Here is a 19,837-nt window from a genome sequence, read left to right on the forward strand (position 1 = left end):
TAAAAAAACAAAATTATAAATTGAGTTATACTATATAAAATTGCTGATAATTCAAATGGTTTTGATGGTTCAATATTATGGTAACACGAAAGTCCTTGCTTTAAGATTTTTAAATCCGAATTTTACATATGTAGAAATTAAGCACAATGGGAGTAATGGGACTTCACACCGGCAAGTGACCTGCTGATTCCCAACTTATAACTCTGAAAGCTGTTTTCCAGACCTGAGGCCTAACAGCGATGCTGATCTAAATCCAGTTAACCTTTGTCATTTCTGTCATTGTCAGTTACCTATTAAGGTTTCAGTTCTATTTGGAACCCACCTTGGAATCTTAAACCTGGGTTTCCAAGATTCAAGATATTGCTATTCAGCAATGAGATGCTTAACATTTAATGCCAAAGTTTCACCTTAATGATCCATCATACAACAGAATATACTACTAGGAACAAAAACAAACAGACCACTGACACACACAACATGGCTCAATCTCAAAAATATGCGGAGTGGAAGAAGGTATATATTGTAGTATTTCATTTATAACTAGAAAAGATTCATCTAATCAACCGTAACAAAAAGCAGATCTGTGATTGCCTAGGGCTGGGGCAGAGAAATTGATTGGGTAAGAGATATACGGGAACTTTTGGGGGCAACGGAAATATTCTCTATCTTGATTGAGGTGATGGTTACACGGGAGAAGGTAAAAGTTTGCCAAAAGTCAATGAAATACACACTTCAAATGGGTGCACTTTATTTCATGTAAACAGTTCCTCAATAAAGTTGATTTACAAAAAACAGTATATTTTAATTAACAAGTGAAACATGAATACCTTATTTTAAAAAATTAATGTATTATGGATAAAGCTAAAGCTTCCTTTTCCTCTCCCAATCCTGGTTTTCACCCCTTCTCTCTCCCATCTATATCTCCTCCCCCAAATAACCACTGTTACAAGTTTGGTATGGGTTCTTCCGAACCTTTACAAATATATCCAAATACATACATAGCCAGAGAAAATGTATGGTTTTGTACATAAATATAACTGGGACATATCTTCCCATAACTTACTATTTTCACTTAGCATGATGTTTCTGAGACCTATCCATGTTAATATAAAGTTTCTTTTAAATCCAATATAGTAATCTATCATATGACTATTCCATATTTTATTTATTTAGCCAGGCCATTCCCTTTTTTCCCCGCCTCCCTTGCTGAGAAAGACTAGCCCTGAGCTAACATCTGTGCCAATCTTCCTCCACTTATATGTGGGTCACCGCCACAGCATGGTTGACAAGTGGCAGAGGTCTGTGCCTGGAATTTGAACCTGTGAACCCGGGCCACCAAGGCAGAGTGTGCCGAATTCAACCACTACGCCACAGGGCCGGCCCCAAGCCATTCCCTTTCTGACAGACGTTTAGGTTGTTCTCCCCTGTTACAATTCCCCAGTGCAGCAGTAAATAGGAGTTACTACTGGGGTAGCCACAGGGATGGCAGCTGGTGTTCCAAGGGGACTTTAGCCTTATCTGCAAGGTTTCATTTTTTACAATGAGAACATATTCATGTATTATTTATATAGTTTAAGTATTGGTTTTAATTAAAGAATTTTCTGATACACAAATTATCACAAAGAATGAAACAAAATCAGAAATAGGAATCAATCATCTATTAAAATATAAGGAAAACAAAGTTATAGGGCATCATAGTGTATTCACGGTTTGAGACATAAGTATTTACTGAAAAATAATGATCTGAGCACTAAGCAGATCACACAAACACATCCTCCTACTCAAAGCAGTTTTAACTGTAATACCAGCATGTGGGTCATCACGGCATAAGCACACTTAATACATGCACGAACACTTGGTTCATGTTTTTTGCTTTCTTCTTCTATGACTGTGGTGTCTCTCCCCATCCCTGAAATGAAAGGAGTGAAAAAAACGATTATAACTCGTGGACATTTTAAGATCAGACTTTAAAATAATAATTTACCAGTAACAGACTTACATCAGATACAAACCAGGACAAGTTAAAACAGGCACTTAGAAATGAACAGTGATTTCTTTAACAGCAAATATGAAAAACATATTAAAACTAAGGGGCAAAATTGAAATGGGGATAAGCAAAACGGAATTTTTAAAAATTGCACTTGGAAGTTCTGCTTTAAAATTAACTCTGAATATATGTACATGATTGATGACCAGAGAATTCATTTCAAATAAAATATTAAAGTCATAGAAGGATTCAGAAATTGTCTAATTCCCTTATCCTGGCTCCTATCTCAACTCCCTACAATTCATTCCAACTCAGGGGTGATATCAAAGGTTAGCCTTGCCCTATTCAGAAGTATTTCCTCCTAATACTCAGTTTATCTTCTCTAAAGGAAAATTATTTCATGTTTAGATTTTGAGGCTGTCTAATGTATTCAAGTCAACAGGGACTAATGAGAGATCCCCAAAGTTACTAAATGGAAGAAGCACTAACAAACCAGAAAGAAGTGAAAGAGCACAATTTCTGATAATCAATTTGTGTATAATTGTTACAAAATATCATTCATTATATGAATCAAAAGGGATTATTAAGCAAATATTTCATTTTTATACGAGAAGGACTAACTCACAGCTAGCTTTAAACCTGTAAATGAATGATAGTAAGATGAGCCAAATTACTAAACCAATAAGTATTACTAATTCCTGATCACCAGTGGCCCTGGACAGATGTCACCTGAGAGCCTATTATTAGACAAACAGTGTGCACATGATACCTGCCTTCACGGAGCTCACAGTCCAGGAGGGAAAGCAGTAACTTAAGTTCAATAAAAAGTATGCACTAGGTAGAGTGGTAACAAAAATGGAAAGAATCAGCTCTGTTTGAATGAGTGAGAAAAGGCTTCACGGAAATGACTAAGCTGGGTCTTAATGAACGACGAGTTTACCAAGCAGGCTTTAAAAAGAAATTAGGCAGCAGAACATAACATGGAAGACAGAGACGTGGCACAGTGTGGATGAGGAACTGTAAGTAATCCAGGCTGGCTGGAACATAAATTATGCATTTCATGGGGCAGTGGCAAAACACAAGGGCAGGTAGGCAGATGCCCTGATCCTGGAGGTCTTAAGGTCTAAAGAATGTGAATTTTGCCACTGAAGAGATTTAAGAGGTGAAAATTCACTCCGGCTGTAGCGTAGGAAGGATCCCTATGGGACCAGCTTAGAGACAGGTAGAACAATTAGGAAAAATACCATCTTCTTCCAGAGGGACAGCACTAAAGAGAGCGAGGAGGAGGTGCACATGCGGTATCTTCAGGTACAACCGACAGCAATTAAGACCAGATGGTAAGGAATCAAAAAGGCATATCTAACATGACTCTTTGATTTCCGGCTCTGTGAACAAATGATGGTCATCCATTAACTAGGATGGGAAATGCTGGGGAGAGAGGAGCAGACTGAGAAAAAGCTAAGTCCCACTATGGACCTGATAAACTTGAGATCCAGGCAGATGCCCAGTTAAGCAGGTGGAATACAGGAAGAGATCTCAATTGATTCAAATTCATTATTTTAGTGTTAGTTCATATGTCTCCAGCTATCAAAATTTTATCAGGGATATTTAACAAGGGCAAAACTGACTGACATTAAAATTTGGATCTTCTCTCTGGCCCTATACTCCCTTTAACTGAGGAATTAGCAAGAGAAAGAAAGAATGAGAAAGAACAAGAAAGAGGGAGGAAGGAAGGAGCAGAAGAAAGAGATCTAGGCAAACATCTTGTTTAACATAGTTAACTTACTACCTAGACATTACTTTCATATGTCCTGGTTAGAAAACAATTAAAAAAGGGAAACCCATATCCAACCAGGCATATAGAGAACTACGTCACCAGAGCTGAGGTTATCTGAAGTGAAATAGCAGGAATGTTAAGAATCTGTTCAAGGCACTGTTTACTTTTCAAAAGCAAACAATTCAACATTGGATGTTGCAGAGTTAGACTTACCTCTCTTTCCTTCTTCTTGAGTCCCAGTTTTTGTCCTTATCTTTATTTCTTTTCCGTTTATGTGGGCTCCTACTTCGATCCCTTCTATGTCGTGAACTCTCAGCATCCAAATAGCTTCCACCAGACTGCCGTGAGTCTACTGAAGCTGACCGCCTCTCTTCGTTCCTGAAACATAGAAGAGAGCATTAGCCACTTAGTTTTAACCACTGGTCTCCAGTTTAGACCAGCCTAAAGCCCAATATTCTGTATCAGACCAATGATTGATAGAGTCTAAATAAATGTGTACAACCTTACATTCCATATAAGAAACACAGCTCTTGGAATATGTTTTGCAACTCTGGTATAACAATCCTGAGCAATAACAACAGGAAATAATAAACATTCTCATGAATTATACTGTGCTACTAATCGTATCAGAAATGCTAAAATTTAAACCATTATGGGTAACAGATTAAAAACAGAATATTTTCCCCAATAAACACAATAACATACTTTTCAGCAGCATCCTCTGCTTTTTCCTGCTCTTCTTGCCATTGACTACTGAGTTCTTCCATGTGCACATTTATCACATCCCGAATCACCTTAGAAGTAAGCACCAAATTTCAGATAAGAAAGCAGCTCAAAAACTTACAACTATAAAGCTAGAAAAAAAATCACTGCTAACAACCAATCAAATATTTACTAAGAGCTATGATATGATGGACTGTGGGATGTGTGTAGTTTACAGACCATAAAAAGGCAATGATCAAGTTGGAATATGAATGGTATAAAGTACTGTTATCAATGTTACATTTGCTCAAGTTGATAACTATACCATGATTAAGTAAGAAAATATCCCTATTCTTAGGAAAGATATACTAAGTATTCAGGGATAAAGGATCATGATGTAACTTACCCTTAAATAGTTCAGGAAAAAAAATTATGTGCAGGTAGTAATCAGAGAGCAAAAACTGTAGAGAGAGAGAGTGCAAATGGCAAGCAAATGGGGCAAAATGTTAAGAGGTGGTCTAGGCAAAGGATATTCAGCAGTTGTTTGTATTATTTTTAGTTTTGCAACTTACTGGTATGTTTGAGATTATTTACAAATAAAACCTTTTTTTCCAAAGCTTATAATTAAATCAAGATGACACACAAAATATGAAACTTAAGAGTCACTCCACAGATACTTTCCCAATGAGACTATAAGTTCCTCACCTAAGAACCACTTAGAAGTGTTTTTCTTTATCCACATCATCAGGCACAGGGCTAGTGACTGGCGAGGGACAGGTGACACTAAAGAAGCTCACCCTTCCCTCAGGCCTAACCAGGAGATGCTTTACGAAGGCACGGGGGAATGGGGCAACCTCAGAGACGCGCACTAGAGTTCAGGCCTGTGTCTCCCCCATCTCCAAGAAACTCTCAATAGCCCCCAAAGTAAAATGGAACTATGTTCAAATTCCTTAGGAGAGTCTTTGAAGCCACCCACAATTTTGCTACATCGCATCTCTCTTTTTCTGGATAGTTCATCAGAAGCCCTAAGTTCTGGCCACCCTGGATTACTAGCGAGTCTCTGGAAAACTCCCATACTTTTATTTACTTTTAGGAATACCACCCCTTCCACGTGAAAAATCCTCATCCACCATTTCCCCTCCTCCACTGTATTCTCCTGTGGAAAATCTACGACACATCAAGGTCTAACCCAGGGGAGTGACATGAGTCACACCCACCTGAATTCCAACTCCAGCTCCTGCAGTGCTGGAGCAGCCCTACCTGACTCCCTGACCAGAAGCTCTACATGAGCTCCGTGAAGCCCGAACGTGACTGGACACGTCCAGAGCCGACCTAGCACAGGTTCACCACATAGAAAAGAGCCAATAAACAGCCACTCCCTTACCCCTCCCTGCTTCTCCTTTTCTCTCAAACACTATCTTGTCTGTGAAGCCTATACCAGTGCAACCTTTTAAAAAGAACTGCTCCCTCCTCCCACATACTTTGATCTCACCTTATGCTAGTACTTAACAAAATCTGTATTTTGAAAGTCTGTTTCATTTCTTAAGCTAGAAGTAGCTCCTTGAGGGGAGGGTCTATGTGCATTTATCTTCATAGCCCACAGCAGTGTGTCAGGCAAAGCAACTACAGTACGTAATACAGTTCTGCTGAAGTTTGTCAGGTTCTAATCCAGAGCAAACAAAAATGATACAGGATATAAATGAAGAGAGGAATGCATAAAATGCTGAAAAAGCCATGACCAGAGGTATGCTAAAGCACTAAAAGACTTGTAAAGACTGAAGTATTTACAGATGAAAGATATTTGGGATCTGTTTCCGAGGTTACCAGGTGTCGGGGTAGGGGAAGTAAGCGGGGGTATAAATAAAACAAGGTCATATGATGGTAATTGTTGAAGCTGGGTAATAGGTACCTAAGGGGTCATCAGACTATTCCATTCACTTCGGCATATGTTTGAATATTTCCATAACAAAAAGCTAACCACAAAATTGTAAAGAACACTAGCAGCAACACTTAATCTTGATTACAAGGTTATGAGACCGGAGAAGAAACAAATGACGCCCCATCAAGTATCTGAGGGACCACGCATCACTAAAGCCTGCACGGCCCTGGCCCTCTACTGGGAGAGGCTGGAAGAAATCTGAAACACATATTTTAACTGTAAAAAGAACGGCATAAAATTAAGGGCTAAACTGTGTGAGACAGAGAGTAAGAGCAATAATTCAGCAGATGGCTCAGAGTTAACGAGCAGCTCATGGAAACAGTGGCATCAAGATTTAAAACAGCAAAACAAAGAGCATTTCAGATGAGAAAATAACATATATTAGGACTTGGAGGTAAGAATAAATCTATGTAATCAGATATAGTTTGAGAGACACACTTGACTAAAGTGAAAGAAAATGCTTGACAAAATGAGGCCAGATTACGGACGGTCTTTGAAATCATAGAGAGAAGTAAGAAATAATGTGGGAACAATTAGAGATTCAATGAAGAAACTATTTACAGTCTGCGCAAGGTAATTCATGTACCAAAAAATTCATCAACTCTATCCACTAAATGACATCTGAAAATAAATCCAGATATGTATCAAGAGATTAATGTAATTATATAATTTTATAATATACATAATTTATAATTATAATTTATAATATAAATTATAAATAATTTATACCAAGAAATTTCTTAAGCCCACATATTTAGTAGAATGCACGAAAGGACACTAAAATTTCTGCAAAAAAATAAGAAAGCTATCAGGGCCGGCCCCATGGCGTAGGGTTAAGTTCAGTGCGCTCTGCTTCGGCGGCCTGGGTTCAAGGGTTCAGCTCCAGGGTGCAGGCCTACAGCACTTGTCAGCCATGCTACTCAGATGTTAGCTCAGGGCTAACCTTCCTCAGCAAAACAAAAATAAAAACAAAAAGATAGCTATTTATTTAGCAGTTTCTGTGTCCACATGCATTATTCCAATCAATTCTCATAACAACTCTGTAAAGCCTTATAAAATGCAAAAGTATCATAAAATGAAAAAACTGAATCTTAAAAAGCTCAGAAAACTTGTCTAAGTCAAAGAGTCAGTGATAAACACCAGAATCAAAACTCAAGCCCAGGTCTGTCTAAAGCTGTCTGTCCATGCAGTTACCACGATGTAACATCACTTTCTCAAAAGTACGTATTCTTTTTTTTAAGATTATACAACTTCTTTATACAAGGTTTGTGTACCCTGAAAAGTCTCTGTCTAGTACAGGACGGTTGTGAAAATGACAGAGCAAACACGAATCAGGTAGCCACCTCGAAGACACTTTCTTTCTAAGCACCTCTAAGGAACTGTAGAAATCCACAAACAGACTTGGAAAACTACCTAACGGAAATTTCTGTTCTCAACAAAGCTCTACAAGATTATGTAAAACTTACCTCAGTATACGATTTCTTGGTTATGTGAACATTCTTAGCTCTATAGGATTGGCGTCTTCTTTTATAATCTCTCACTTCTGCCAGGATTTCAAGGTACGATTTTGGACTTTTTCGACTATTATCTAATAAAAGTATAAAATTATTATATCCTTAGAAGCTTTTAAATTCTTATGACTTAGTAGAAACGAACAACAGAACCATCCTATATGTCAACATGTTTCAATGCAGCACACAAAAATATTCTAAAAATTCTATATCATATAAATGGGCTAAGTTTTATATCATTCCTTTTCTCTAGCCATTAGCTGAACATAAGTGTGTTCAGGTACATAGATTAAAGTAATAGCACAGCTGTAAGTAACATTCCTATAGAAGGAAGGTATGCGTAATGTAAAAGTCAGAGAGCAAAATTTCATGGTACTGAGTAAACATCTTAATATATATGTGACTATCAGATGATAGAAATCATCCCATTCCAACTCAAAGTGGCCTAACAAATGATCTTAACAACACTCAAAAGACAGAATGACAAGAAATATAAAGCTACGGTATTCATCTCAAACCTTGATTGACTTTGGCAGCCAAGTCTACAAAGAGATCACTGTCATTTTCAATAATTTGAGAATCAGAGCGCTTTTTCTTCGTCTCCTCGATTACAAAATCATAGAGGGCAAGACGATCAGCTTGGGTTAGATCACAAACACATCGTTTGTGATTCAGAGGAACTTCAACAGGCAATGAAGAGTAAGTCCCTAAAGTAAAAATAAAACCACAAGAATAAACAATACATGAAGCATTGTGGACTTAAACTCTACTACTTATCTTTAAACATGCACTGTAAGAATCCAACATTCACACAATTTTTTTCACAGTAATCCCTAAATATACAAAGTATCAGTCTACGCAATAAATGGCAAAATAATGGCTCTACGCTGAACGCTCTATCCACAGAAAGGATGTACTGTGCATGTTCGCTATTCTCTCCAACAATGTTAAGATCTGTTAAGACAGATCTCATGAAGGCAGGCAGTAAATAGCCATACGACAATTTGCTCATAAGAAAACCTTTTGGGTAACAATTTTGAAAAGGCTACCCATATTATAAAAATAGACATTAACTTTCTTTCTGTTTATATGCTTTTCTCCATAAAAGTTAGGGAAAAAATGCTTTTAATAAGTAACACACATTATATAGTCCCTTTGAAAATAAATTATGGAAGTATGAAAAATGTGCAAAAAATGTCTTTTTTATGAGACATCAAGCTAAATGTTCCATATTCAAAATATATCCCACTTGTGCGCTGACTTAGAGCTAGGGACCAAAAAACAATTAAGCAGCAGAAATCCCACACTTCCTCAGACCAGAGAAGGACACACTGAACTGAGACTAAACTTTTTAAAAATTTTCTGAAGAGGAAGCATATTGGTTTAACCAAATTAATTGAAAAAAGTTAAAAGCAGTGCCCCCCGACAGTTACAGAACTTTCTAAAATCTGCTCTTTAATGGGAAAAAAAAAAAGTAAATACAATACCTTGATATGATGTATTAAACACTGAAGAAAATTTTTGTTTTAAGATTCAAATTTTCTCAAAGAAATAAAAAAATTACTGTAACTGTAAATAAAACAATTTAAAACAACTCTTTCCATACTTCATTATTCACTAATGCAAACAAAGAACATGAGTTCCTAACGGACTTCTTGTAATGTTTGCTAGGTTACCCTAAAGGAATCACTCCGGTTCACAGAACAATGTAACATCAGTAGCTCTTCCTAGATACTTAAATTTGCTACAGTCTAACCTTGTTGACTTCCTAGGTAAAGAGGCAAAAGAAAAATTCAAACAAGAGCATACTATGAACCAAGCATTACAACACAAAAAAAAGAGATGACTTTGCACTTGTCTACAAATTAAGAGGAGAGCTACACTGAATCTCAGTCCATGGTTTAGCAGTTACGGATAACAATACACGGCCATTTGTACTAGTCAAAGGGTTCTGAATTAGTGAGGAAGAAGGGTTCCCTTTCAAGTCATTTGATTTTACTCTAATTCTGGTAGACACTAGGGAAAGTCTTTTTTGTCAAAACATTTCATACTATAAAAATGAGTTAGCTTTGATTAACCTAATTCATTTAAATCTAGCTATAAAAATCTGGGAGAAGAATACAATGATTAGAAAACACTGATGTATTACAAACAAGCTTCACATAAACCTTTGCCTGTTATTTTTAATAAAGAAATATAATTTCCTCCATAAAATATTTTAGAGATTTCCTTATTCAGCCTAAATTTCTGCATGGTGAAGATCTATACTTAAATTCCTTGAAATTCAACTAAAATTCCAAATCAAGACTGTAATATTGTGACAGTGATTAAGATAAAGTTTAAAAATTTGAGTGATACTTTTAAAAGGATATCATTTGCAAAAAGGATACTGCATATCTTTAAATAAGGAGTACATTCAGGTTCCTAATTCCTCTTTATACTCACCCCAATTACTGAAAAAGAAAAAGTACAGGAAAAGTTAAACAACAAACTGCATTTAAATCATTCAGAACACAGATATTTCTGACAAAAAAAATGAATATACACACTTACATATGCTTACATTTCCATAAAATTTAAATTTTCAAACGAAAGTTTCTATACGATTTAGAGATACATCTGAATGTGTTGTCATCATACTAATTCTGTAACCCTCTGTCTAGCTTGTTTTACAGTTTAACTGTGGTATGATACACCTAATACAAAATTTAGCATTCTAGCCATTTTCAGGCGCACAGTTCAGTGGCATTAGTACATTCACACTGCTGTGCACCCATTACTTCTATCCAGCCCCACAACTCTCCATCACCCCAAAGCCAAACTCTAACCTACTTTTTTAATAACTCTAATTCTCATGCTTCCTTGTTAGTGACTTTTGCCATCATGGGGCATCTTAAACATATGAGATACAATATCAAATATTAATAAGAGGTAGTATGTCAAAGATACAAATTCAGAATTTTAGGGAAAATTCATAGTCAATTTCCTAACATTAGAGATAAAGAAATTAAGGCCCATAGAAATACAATGACTGGCCAAAGTTTCACCAGTGGTAGGAACAGATTAGGTCCAAACCATTACATCCTATCTCTTTAGCTTTCTTTAGCATAGTCCACTGAACTTCAAATCATAGCCACAACTCAAACATATGCCATGAAATTGAAGTACAGCAACATGAATCTTTAATATTGACGGAAAAAGATAAACCACTAAATATAAAATGATTGTCTATGATTGAAATTAATATCTTAGTTATAAAATTAACCAAAGTAACTATATCTGAAAATAAGTAAATCTAATGTTTGTTCAAGCTTTCACAAAGATTAATGAATTGAGAATTATGTACGTTGAGTTTAGACCTGATATGACCAATGAAATGAAAACATAAATACTACCTCAACAAAAAACTTACAATTTAGTGCGTAACAAACAAAATATTAATTAAATAGGAAAATGCAAAATTGTTCATGTTAGTCATTCTTCCTTTAAAGTAAATACATCAATAAGACGACACTAAGAGATTTTTCTCCTGGTGTAAAAGATTTTAAAATGTCTAAGATATAAATGGACCATAAAAAAATAACCTCTGTTGAGAAACTGCAGAACTCTACAAAGGATGAAAAGAATTTTTAAAAGAGGGTTACAGATCATATAAAAAGTTACAATTAAATCTTAGTGCAAAAATTCAAAATCAACTAAAAGTTTGTCTTAACTATCTATTGAAAGAATTATTCAAAGCAATTCTTTGCTTTTGTAAAGAATTAAATTCAAAGTCCAAATTTGCCTTAACTCAGTTATATAAATGAAAAACTTAGAATGTTTTCTAAATTACTTACATATATAAAATTCTCACCCATTTTGTTACCTTAATATTGCTTTCTATAAATTAATTTGCTTAGAAATTAAACTGCTTAGACAATAGCAGCTACCAATTATTAGAGTCAGGGCTAGTGTAGCATTCATTATCTCTATTGTTCTAACCACCACCACAAGATAGTTTTTATTACAGATAAGGAAACAAAAATTCAGAAATGTCATTTGTTCAAGGCCGAGCAGATAGTTTCTTTCTTTAAAATAGGTTTACACAAAGTAGAACAAACAATGAACAGTACCACTAGCAGCAGTGAGTATGCACAGATTTGAAGTTTCTGATATTCTACTTAATCACGACAGATAAACATAAAGAACAAATACATTTCAGCAATATCTAGAATCTCAGTCCACAAATTTCACTAAATGTAGAGTTTCTAAGAGAAAGCAGAATAACTCAGCTCAGAGTTGGTGCCAAAATTCAGAACCTAGTTCTCAATCCAGCTTTCCTATTATCCAACAAAAAAAGTGTTAATTCACTTCTATACACCTCTATTTTTTCACCTAATATGGAGGGGGAAATAGTTGCCCAAACTATCGAAAGTCTGTTGTGAAAGCGAAATGAAATATACAAAACAACTCTGAAAAAATAATCTCATTTAAGGGGCTGGCCCCGTGGCCGAGTGGTTAAGTTCGCGCGCTCCGCTGCAGGCGGCCCAGCGTTTCGTTAGTTCGAATCCTGGGCGCGGACATGGCACTGCTCGTCAGACCACGCTGAGGCAGCGTCCCACATGCCACAACTAGAAGAACCCACAACGAAGAATACACAACTATGTACCGGGGGGCTTTGGGGAGAAAAATGAAAAAAAATAAAATCTTTAAAAAAAAAAAAATTTAAAAAATAATCTCATTTAAAATATAAAAGGATTGAGAACCTTTAGAACAAACACCCCAGAACCTTATCATCTCTATCAGACAGGGTTTGTTTCCCTATCTGTAAAAAGCAGACGCTGGATTAGATGATCTCTAAGTCCTCTTTCAACTCTAAAATAAATTCAGTAAATCTATCTAACTGGCTTTGGTCAAATAAAGTCCTTTAACTTTTAATCTCTCCAAAAAAACAAAAACAAAGTTCTCTACTTTTTAATTGGTTCATTAAACACGGCAATGGTTAGAACCAATAATAGAGCCAAAAACAGGCTTGCTTGATCACAGCTCAGTCATTTCTGCAAATGAGACAGGAGTCAAATGTGTCCCTCAAAGAAAAAACCTGGAATTTAACACAAAAGTACACAAAAATGGGAGCTTCAAAACAGGACATACAAGAAATGTGCTTGTTGCTGCTCTAAGGAGCCACTGTAATATAGACTCCGGGTAAGAGACCTCCTCCTCCTGAAGCCACAGAGCCACTGGGGGAGGAATCAAGCCCAGACACTGGCTTAGAACAACAGGTGAGACCCTGAACTTCAACAAGGGAGACAACAAATCATAACGGGGTGGTGGAGAATATAATTCAGCTAGAAAGAAGAGTGAGGGAGGAAAAGTAAGATGTCCAGAGAAAACTATCTCCAGAAGGTTCAACGACAGCTCAGAAATCCTTATAAAAGGAGGCAGTCATGCCTTGATTAGATGGTATACTTAGGTTCAGAAGTCCATTAACTCTAGTTACTTGTTTACCTCTATGTGTTTGATGGATTATCTTTCAATTTTCTAAAAACTCATACTTAAAAATTCTATCCTAGTCTTTGCTGGTCAGTCCCAGGCAGAAACTCTAAATCCAGCTCCGAAGCTGGGCATGTAGGGATCCACAAAGCCTCTGAAATTGTATGTACAACTCTGTCTGTGCTTTATTCTGCAGGGCAGCTGTGCAGACTCATCTCTTTTCACCTAAGCCTTTCCTTTCACACTGCATTTCAACATTCTTACCTTTAACACTGGGCTAATTCTCAAGGCAGGAAATCTCAGGGTAAGACAGTCTCAGTCAATGAGATTTATTTATTAAATAATCATAATAAAAATAACTATCTATATGGCAATCTCACCCATTAGGTAATTCCAAAGCACAAACCCCTACCTAAAACAGTGTCCCAGTGAGACTCTGGTGCATTTGAGCAGAAAATATCGCACAAACGAAGCTGACACCAAGAACATTAGTCTAATGTTAAATGTAAAATTTAACCTTACCACTGTTTCCACGAGATTTTTCCTGAAAATTTGTAACAATGTGCTTGTGGGAGAAAAATAGTTTGATTCATTAATTAACTCAAACTATGATGCCACTTACTTTGATTATAACAATCACCATCTTTTCCAACTGCAGTTCTAGCTTGTTTAATTATCTGGAATTGTGAGTCCTTATCTGTCCAAAAAAAAAAAAACCCATAACCACAATATGAATCATCAGTGTCCACAATTAATTTATTAACTGGTTTCCACTCCAAGCTCTTTGGGCACATTGACAAACCTTCCAGAATCTTAAGAGAGAAAACACCCACATCATTGCCTAGGTAATCTGAATGCAGAATTCTTTCAGATCTAGCTAGAGCCCAGTAAGTAACCAGACTTCACTATAATCAGGCATGCAGCAGTAGCCTCCACAAATTTTAGCGACCAATAATAGCTAACACTTCTTGAATGCCAGCTAGGTGTCAGGCACTATGCTAAACATATTACATGTATACCATTTAATCCTCACAAAGGTACTATTACCATCATCCCCATTTTATGGAGAAATTTAGGCAACAAACAGGTTAATGACCTTGTTCAAAGTCACACATCTATTAGTGACAAAACCAGGAGTTGAATCAGGGCATTCTGATTTCAGAGCCCAAGATTTTAACCTCTACGTAAGCTGTGAACACTTGGAACACATTTCCATCCTCAGCCCTCTCTTCAAACTGTGTTGTGTGGCCAGATTTTTGTCACAACCAAGAAGGAAGGCATCTGTCTTACTGTGCAGAACTCCGCAGTTTTCACTGCCTATTGATACAGGCCTGGTCTCGAAGTTTAGAATTAAGCAAACCAATTTCACTGTACATTAATTAATCCTACATTCTTTTAAGGTACAAAATGTCCTTCTTAATCATAAGCATACTTATAAAGTCCACTCTTTTGATAATTCAAAAATGAAATATCAACACCTATCCTAAGATATTTTTAAATTATAATATCTTAAATTAATACTTACTCAAAGTAATTGAAGGTATCTTCACATTCTCATAGAAAAAATCAGAATTATACATTTTATCCTAAAGTCAAAAAAAAAAAAACCTTAGTGTTCTTGAGTAACAGATAATTGACTATTTTGAGATTTGACATAAACCAACAATAAATTAGTATCATTTAAATATTTCTTGCAATAATTTGTGAAATTAGGCAAGTACCATTCTACCCCATAAATGACTATTACTTTATGTCCGAAAACCTAACACTATTCCTTCCAAATATTCTGAACTTTATTAATGCACATATGACGTGTACAGAGAATCTACGTGGTACCTCTTCCTCTTTGGTGTAGCCCAGTTTCCTCAGCTGACAAGACACCATGTGCTTTGCTAAAGACGATTTAGGCATGTGATGATTGGAGTCATAAGGGCATATCACAACTTCATCCTACAAAAATCAAACAGAAGAAAAAAGGTTCATGACATTTAAAGAAATGATTATACCATTAAATGTTTACTACTTAATTAAGTGGCATTATCCAGTTCTCTCCTCTTATGCAGGCCTCTCCCAACTGTGTGTGCGAGTGTACGTGCATGTTAAAAAAAAAAACCTCCCCCAATCTCCCTCCCCGATAGCCTCTGCCCAGTCTCCACCCCTTCAAAGCCCCATTCTTTGAAAGGTTCACATTCACTGCCTCGACAACCTCCCCTCCCCGTCAGTAGGTCACTAACAACCTTCTTGCTACCACAGCCAAGGCACATGTCACAGTCCTTATAATATTTGAACTCACAGAAGGTCACAAGTGAATTGTTCACTTCTGTCATCCTGATACACTCTTCACGTTCCTTCCACCTCTCTGGCTCCTCCTACTTGGTCTCCTCTAAAGGTCTGTCTTCCTTGTTCTACCTGGCCCCATTTAAAGGTTGGTGTTCATGTAGGTCCAACCAGTGATCTTGTGCCATTTGATATAGGCTTCCTGGAAGATCCCACGTCTTCAATTTTCACTAGATACTGATGACTCCCAAAATGTGGATCTTTACTCCTTGGTTCTCTCTTGAGTACCCTATACTAAAGACACTAAAATTTCAACATGACAAAAATAAATTTATTATATTCATGGTCTCCTGACCCCCCCAACCTGTTCCTCTCATGTTTTCCTACTTCAGTGAAAGGAAGGTCCCACTTGTTAAGCAGGAAACAGCCTCTTCTCTCTCGTCATCCACATCTGATCAATCACGTAGGGCTCTTCACTCCTAAATCACTCTAAAATCCCTCCACACAATCCATCCCCACTGCCACCTCCCCACTTCAGGATATCATCATCTCTCTCCTGGATCACAACAGCCATTGCTTAACTGCTCTCGCCACTTCCAGTCTCGCTATCCATTCCATTCTCCAAACTGCAGACAGTTTGAATCCCAGGTGTGCCACTCACTGACTGTATGAACTTAGCCTAGGGACTTAACCTTTCTCTGCCTCAGTTTCCTCATCTATAAAATGGTATCATAGCAGGACCTCTCTTACAGAACTACTGTGAAGATTATACAAGTTATACATGAGTTCATATACATAAAGCAATTCAAACAGGGCCTGAGATATAGCAAGTGTTCAAAAAATGTAAGCAATTATTATTTTATTAAAAGGCAAATATGATTATGATATACCCTGGCTCAAAACACTTCCATGCCTCCCCCACTGCCCTCATTAAAAAAAAATCCAGATTCTTTAATATGGCTGACACAGGACCTTTAACATCCAGTGCATACCTACCATCCTTCCCCTCCTCCTCCACATCCTATGCTCTAGCCATCCTTAACTACCTGAGGTTTTCGGGACACACCCTGGTCTCTGGACTTCTACACATGCTGTTGCTGCTTCCTCTGGCTTCACCTAGCTAATTTAGCTCACTTTTATTTATCAGCTTAGAATTCACTTTATCCTGCAAGTCTTTGCCGTCCCACCACAGCCTACAATAACCTGTACCACACCAATTCCAACCCACCCTTCATAGACTTTATCACATTGCAATGTAATGGCTGATTTCTCTGAATTCCCCCTCACCAGACAGTAAGCTCTATAAGGACAAGAACTGTGATTTTGTTCACTAAACTTCAGCATTAAAACACTCCAGCAGAAAAGCGAAGATTCCTTAACCATCTGGACTGCATCTATTCTGGGAATTACGGATGTCAATTACCAGGATTTTTAAACCAGCCACCCTCTTGAATATCAGACGCTGGTTTTGCAAAAGTTAGACGTACACTCACAGGTGACTGTCAGAATTTTGGAATTTTACAAACGAGTTCTACAAAGGCAGCATAGCAATTAAGCACACAGACTCTCAAGAGCCAGAAGGCCTGAGTTCAAAACTCTAACTGCTATTTACCAACAGTGTGTCAGTGGACAAACTACATCTCTCTAGGTGTGTTTCCTCACATCCATAAAATGTGGCTAAGAGTACCCAGCTCATAGGGTAATTATGAGTATTAAATGAGGTAACTAACATACAGTAAGTGACATACACAGGCAACGTGCTATTTAAGTGTTAATATAAGAAATCCAAATTTACTACAATGCTGAGCAAACAATGATATGGAAAGGTCTGGCGGGCCTCACTCAATGAATTCCCTCCAAACGAATAATAAATATATTTTTAAAATTTCCACTACACTTTTAATATAATAAACCCAAACCGTTTGTATATAAATCAAATATACTTCCAATGCCTCTGGGGAATCAGTCACGTAATTTAAACCTGAGTTAAATTATTACAGCATGACAAACCCAGAAAGAATATTAGAGACCATGAATTATCCCACGTTGGAGCACTTCCCTTCCACCCATCCCATTAAAAAAAAAAAGTCAGGACTGTTCACTCTATTACACTTGCCTACATTTTTAAAAGCAACTCTAATGTCCAGGAGAGTTGCCAGTCACCATCACTTACTGATGTCCTTTAATAATCCTGGAATGCGTGCTGTCCCAGGCAGAAGTGGGCAATTCTGTGGCAGAGGAAGGTGAACTGAACCTCCAAGCTCCCCTGACGCCGAGTCGGCTGCAGCTGCGGGATCCATGTGACGGATGACAAAGCAAACCGCCACCGCCTCCGCCGGCAGCCCCGAGACCCGCTCACCCACTTCCTAAAGGAGCACCACACCCGCCGCGCTCTCCCGCCCACCGCACCGTCTCGTTTTCCTTACGCCCGAGGCTCCGCGGAGGGGGCGCTGCCGGTCCAGGAGCCAGGCGCGGGGCGCCCCAGCGCGGGGCCCGGAGGCAGCAGGGTGCTCCACGCCGGGGCCCGGGCACCCCATGGCCCCGCAGACGCGCCGCCCGCCGCGCCGATCCCCGCGGCCAGAGAAGACCGCAGGCTGAGCGCCTCAAAGGCCCCCGCGCGCCCGCCCCTCACCTCTGCCGCCTCCGCCTCCCCGGGGTCCAGGCGATCGAGGCTCCAGCCCAGGGACGCCGTCACCTCCTCCAGCGTCCGGCAGCAGCTCTCCACGAACTCGCTCAGGTCCTCCTGCAGCCGCCGCCGCTCCTCCACCGGAGGAGGCTCAACCTCCATGGCGGCGCCCCTCCCGCCAGCAGGAAGCAGCGAAACTGCCGGCGGTGCGCGCGGGCCTCTGGGGGCTGTGGGCGGGGCCTCGTTGTCACGTGACTGGAACCGCCTATAGGGAGGTGTCCCGGGAAGGGCGGGGGCTGTCGTTTTGAGAGGTGTTTTCCGGCTCCTCTCTGCGTTTGCCGCTGCTTTTGGACGCAGTTGTCCCTGGCCTTACCTGAACAGCATTACTCTCCCCCACCGGACTTTTTAGAAAATCCAAATTTACTACAATGGTTTACGAAAAATGGTTTATGTGTACTGAAAAGTTTAAGGACTAGTACAGTGAGCATTCGCATAGCCGTCGTCCAGCTCATTAATTGTTAACAGTTGACACGTTTGCTTTCTCCTACTTTCTCCCCACACACAGCCTCACACTTATTTTTGCTGAATTATTTGAGAGTAAATTGCAGATGCTTCACCCTCAAATATGTCCGTATGCATCTCCTAAGAATAAGGACATTTTCCTGCATAACCACAATACATGATCAACCCTAAGAATGTTCATTTCATAGTATCATCTAATATACAGCTCATAATCAAATTTCCCCAGTTGTCCCCCAAATTCCTTTTATAGCCATTTTATTATTTTTTCAGCCCATGAGCTGTAATTGGCTATTGTCTCTTTTAATCTATAACAGTCTGCCCCACTCTCCTTTGTAAGTTGTCATTGAATTTTGTCAGGAGCCTCAGTAAGTTGTCTTGTAGAATGTCCCTCTTTCTGGATTTGTCAAATTTTTCCCCCTTATGACTAGATTCAGTTTAAGCATTTTTGCAAGATGTGTGTACTTCTTTATTACATCTCATAGAGGACACATGTCTTAGATTCTCCTGCTATTAGTAATGCTAAATTTGATCATTGGTAGAGGTGGTGGCTGCACTGCTTCCTTGTAATAGTACATTTTCCTCTAGTAACTGGTACATAATCTGTGGGTGATGCCTTAGGGCCGTATGAATGTCCTGTTCCCAACAAACTCACACAATCCTTCAGTGAATCTGTTATTACATTAGGAGTTATAAATGATGATTCTCTAATACTATCATGGCCTCTACATTTATTAGCTGGAATTCTTACCACACTTTCATTTTATTTATTTCACTATGGGATCAAGGGTGTTTTTTTTAAATTATTGTTTTAAGATTTTTAAATTCATTACATACTCCATTACCATCATAGTTCTTGTTAATGCTCAAATTGTCCCAAATTTGACCAGTGGTAGCCACTTTAAACCACCTTGTGTCTCTTTGACATGTCCCCATTGGTCCTTGAGTACTTCCTTTTTTTTTTTCTGGGAAAGATTCACATTGAGCTAACATCTGTTGCCAATCTGGTTTTTTTTTTTTCCTTCCC

The 19,837-nt window shown here is 38.2% G+C and overlaps 1 protein-coding gene across 2 annotated transcripts; it reads right to left on the reverse strand.

The window, feature by feature from the left end:
- Positions 1-726: 726 nt before the first annotated feature.
- Positions 727-18,517, reverse strand: SNRNP48 (small nuclear ribonucleoprotein U11/U12 subunit 48). 2 transcript variants are annotated; one of them, XM_014842672.3, is made up of 9 exons: positions 18,298-18,517; positions 15,225-15,338; positions 14,914-14,974; positions 14,011-14,085; positions 8,435-8,623; positions 7,872-7,993; positions 4,470-4,558; positions 3,978-4,142; positions 727-1,909 (listed from the first exon to the last, which is right to left on the reverse strand). In XM_014842672.3, the coding sequence occupies exons 1-9, from the start codon at positions 18,451-18,453 to the stop codon at positions 1,861-1,863; spliced, it is 1,020 nt and encodes a 339-aa protein (XP_014698158.1). In that variant the 5' UTR covers positions 18,454-18,517; the 3' UTR covers positions 727-1,860. The 2 variants fall into 2 exon arrangements, with proteins under 2 accessions (XP_014698158.1, XP_070371741.1); XM_070515640.1 differs by lacking the exon at positions 18,298-18,517 and adding an exon at positions 17,839-18,223.
- Positions 18,518-19,837: the final 1,320 nt, after the last annotated feature.

The sequence above is a fragment of the Equus asinus genome, chromosome 8, assembly GCF_041296235.1.
Source record: "Equus asinus isolate D_3611 breed Donkey chromosome 8, EquAss-T2T_v2, whole genome shotgun sequence".
Taxonomy (NCBI): domain Eukaryota; kingdom Metazoa; phylum Chordata; class Mammalia; order Perissodactyla; family Equidae; genus Equus; species Equus asinus.

What these genes read in the sequence shown, in the direction of transcription:
- SNRNP48 (XM_014842672.3), bottom strand. Translation starts at nt 18,453, where the DNA reads ATGGAGGTTGAGCCTCCTCCGGTGGAGGAGCGGCGGCGGCTGCAGGAG. An exon ending in GATACCTTCAATTACTTTGA is followed by an intron (nt 14,086 to 14,913) that starts GTAAGTATTAAT and finishes TTTTTTGGACAG; the next exon opens with ATAAGGACTCACAATTCCAG. An exon ending in GGCTGCCAAAGTCAATCAAG is followed by an intron (nt 7,994 to 8,434) that starts GTTTGAGATGAA and finishes TACTTTTATTAG; the next exon opens with ATAATAGTCGAAAAAGTCCA.